Below are 4,073 nucleotides of genomic sequence, written 5' to 3' on the forward strand. Positions count from 1 at the left end.
AAAAAAAAAAAAAAAAAAAAAAAAAAAAAAAAAAAAAAAAAAAAAAAAAAAAAAAAAAAAAAAAAACTCGAGATGCCAAATCTACAGAAATTTGTCAAGCATAGTCCTAGCCACCAGCTAAGTATCAATCAACCACGAAAACGCTAAGGGAACAACCAGGCACTAGGTGAAGACGCTCATGGCCAGCATCTACAATTTCGCAACACAATAAAGAAACGTTAGCGGTTTTAGCGGAGGAAACCTGGAAGGAGCAGAGAAATGGCGGGCCGGGAGACGCCGAGGAGCAGTGACCGGCGGCGGCCGGAGTTGAGGAGCCGATGGAGTTAACCTGGAAGAAGAAGAGCGCACAGTCGACATTAGCGTCCGAGAAAGAGATCCTGAGCGCCAAGCCATTGTCTTCTCAGATTCTACGCTGCGGCTGTGTTGGGGCTTTGCGAGGGTTTTAGTTTCTCTGCAATTCCTTTCGAGATATGATGCTATGCGGTGTACGATAGCTATCCTGTGCCCTCAGTTTTGGCCCGTTCGATTATAGATAGTTTGGACTTTTTTAATGGAAAATCAAATCATCCCTAACTTATAATATTATTGTGTCGAGAAACATTAATATATAACTAGTTAAACTATGCTTAGATTATGGGTTTTATTATATTTATGATGTCTTCTAAAAACATAAATATTTGTCCCATAATGTTGGAGAAGTCCGTGCATGCATATATACAACGTTAGAGAAGTGGAGATACGGGTGGAGATGGACAAATCTTTTTTGAGCCGACATCGAGACTAAGCTGTTACTTTTATCTCTATTATCGAAGAATCGTGCCGACTTACAAATTCACCTACTTCAACCTCAGTTTGTTCTTTTGGACGAAGTTGAATAATTCATTCATCATATACGTCATTTTAGTTGATCTATATCATGTCAGCTCACCAATAATACTAAAGAGGGTCTAGATATTGGAAGGAGATCAACAACAAGCAAATTGTTGGCACGGTCTTACATTTTTTTGGATTATTTCTGTTGATTCATTTTTTTGGATTATTTCTGGTGACTCTTGGTTCAATAGAGCTCAATAGTTTTGGCTCGAGAAGATCAATAACTTTATGAAAGATAGTGAGAACTGTGAAGGCCAAAATCTAAAGTTAAAAATGAGGAAAAAAGCAAAGACGAAGACCTGTGATTGAACTTGAGGTTGATGAAGTCTGGTCTGAGCTAGTTTCGTTTGACAACTAGTCTGATCCATTGAAATTAGTTTTACTCTCGAAAGCATGACAGTTGTAGAAATAGCTTGTATGTTCGATTTTTGTGGTTATCACGTGAAATTGAAAAAAGTATAAGCATGTTACATCCATGGTTAATGTGAATCATGTGTGATATAAACATGTTGCTGTGCCGGGACAATTAAAAGTTCACCAACTAATCCTAAATCGTGAACTCGACTGGATTGACCAGGGTATGTACAGTATTTGTAGTCCTAGCAATGATGTGAATTCATCCCCTTATGATAATTGTACTATGTGGGGGAGTGTTTGAAGGTTGCTAGTTGACCTCTACTCTCTAATAATAAATACGTTCCAATCGGCAAGCGTTCACTTTTGTACCTATATGATTATGAGTTAGTAGGTATAGAGTTGAGCTCTAAAATGTAAGCGTTCACATTTGGTTTTTCGGTCTCGTCATATATCGAGCCTCACATGCAACAATTCTCTTATGCTTCTTGTTTAAAGTAGAGACGTCCCACGTACATGCCTTTAATAACATATGCAAAAATTTAAAATAAAACATTTTTAAACGAGACCGTGTATTTACATGTTTAATTTAAAACAAGCAAATCGGAATAACATATTATTTGAATATGAAAATGAACAGCTACCTATTTGTTGAGATATCGAAGAATATATTTAGTTATGGAATATATCTTCGATATTATATCAGTATATTTTATTTTATTCTCAGTATTTAATTATTTTATATTTTCCTTAGTATCCTATTTAAACGATATCAATATCAATGATAATATACATCTTCCAATTCTATTTCTCATTCTTAGCACTATTAATGAAAATCAATGCATACTATTGTCCTATCTTGACTCCCATGACCATTCTAGAATTTACTGTCATTCGTGCACTTGTGCTTTATTTTTACTTGAAGCGTGGCTTGAGTATTTTAAGAAATATTTAGTAAGTCATCCCGGGCTAGTAATGCAATCACTCACATGTAATGATGAGATCTATCCTTTTTAAAACTGTAACATGGCCTTGGACTCTTTCCATTTTTAGGCAGAATTGGATGTGTGGTACTTCCCCCACACAGTGCCCACGCACGCACACATGGACCCACCAAGCGGGCTCGTATACGTACCCTAGGTTTGGCTTGGTCGGGCACAATGAGTTAACAGTCATTGGATACCACATAAAAAGAAAGACCTGCATGATATCATTACGAACATAATTATCGAACGTATGCATCCGTACTAACATAACATAATGGGAATGTCTCCCGATGCACGTGACATACATAAATGCATGAGGTTCCCTATATCATTAACATCATTTCCTTTTTTCCTTTCATCCATGACATAGTACATATATGCATGTATACATGCTAAGTCATCACATAATCTATCACATAGCTTTACATGGCCACACATAACATGACATACATATTATTTCATTTCATTCACAACATGACATAATGGATATCACATGCATACATAACATAGCACTATATGTCATTACATAGAACACGTAATCATAGTATAAATATTATGGCATATACAGGGCGTGCGTGTCATGCACCATCTTACATCATTCAAATTTTCAACTCCAACAATAAGGTCACTTACTTGGTTGGTCTTGGCCGAAGTTCCTAACTACTCTGTAGCTGCTTTGGAACTATGCTTCAACTTTAGCTTCACCTATACTAATCCATATCACATGCTTAGACATATTAATAACTTAGTCTAGTCCAACATAGTGATTACTCCCAATATAAATCCTAAAACTATTTATAATTGAGTAAACAGTAGTTTTACTAACCTCAATTGTCCTTAATAACGTAAAAAATAGCTTTAGGAGGATCGAAAACTTAGGAATTGTTATAAAATATATATATATCGAGCCGTTTAATCTGCCGAGCCGAGCCAACACTAAGCCGAGATAAGCCCTAACTAAGAGCAAAACATGCACCTGGCACGTGCGAGGCCAAGGAGCGCGGGTTATCACGTAAGTACTCTCAATATTTTTTTTAATAAGACTTTGTTGGTCAACTCGAAAATTTGTCCCATGAATCCGAAACTTGAACTGAACTTATTCGATTTCAAAAAATTAACCTAAGTCAATCCGAAATATTATCTAATCCGACCCAACCCTTATAATTCGGATTGGGTTGGGTTGGTTTGGGTCATCGAGTTCCATATACATCTTTTACTTTAATCAATTTATTATTTTTTTATTATTAAATATTAGATTTTGAAATAATACAACTCCTAATTAAAATAAAGATTTGTTTAAGGATATTAAATTATTTAAAAAAATTAAAATCATAGCAAAATTAAATCAATCCCAAATGAACCAAATTGGTAATTTTCTAAATAAATATGATATTAAAAAGGTTGAAAAGTAAATTGGTATGAAGTTGAAAACACATGGTTTGAAATTTGCAGTTATTTTGGAATAAAATGGCCTTTTTGAATATAATATTCAATCAAATATCAGTTTCCACAAACTTTCACAAATATAATAAATAAATAAAATATTAAAAAAAAAACATAGACTACATATATAAGACATCTTTTAAATTTCTATCGAACAAACAAAAGTACAAAATGAACATGAAGAACTATAACATGTTCGAAAACATTTACACATGTTAAGCCGCTCATGCTAAAACATTGTGACACATATTCAGAGACAGAATATAACAAAAATCCTCCATTGTCAGATAGGGAAACAAGACAATCTTTTCGGTAGGTCAGTGGCCAGCGCCGCGGTGACTCGGACCTGAATAAGCTTTGTATACATGAAGAAGTTTCGTTGGTGGAGAAATCGACGAAGAAGGATAATGTTCGAGA

General features: G+C 34.8%; 1 protein-coding gene across 3 annotated transcripts in view; it reads right to left on the reverse strand.

Moving 5' to 3' along the window:
- The window catches only part of LOC111434477, a 3,256-nt gene extending 2,821 nt beyond the window's left edge, over window positions 1-435 (reverse strand). For all 3 annotated transcript variants that reach the window (XR_002708954.1, XM_023071888.1, XM_023071887.1), the window contains exon 1: window positions 242-435. Coding sequence is in view for 2 of the 3 variants with exons in the window: in XM_023071888.1 (XP_022927656.1) it covers window positions 242-393 (152 nt within the window). In the remaining variant the exon portion in view is untranslated. The remainder of the gene's footprint in view (window positions 1-241) is intronic.
- Window positions 436-4,073: the final 3,638 nt, after the last annotated feature.

Source organism: Cucurbita moschata, unplaced genomic scaffold (genome assembly GCF_002738365.1).
Source record: "Cucurbita moschata cultivar Rifu unplaced genomic scaffold, Cmos_1.0 Cmo_Scf00045, whole genome shotgun sequence".
NCBI classification, from domain to species: Eukaryota; Viridiplantae; Streptophyta; class Magnoliopsida; order Cucurbitales; family Cucurbitaceae; genus Cucurbita; species Cucurbita moschata.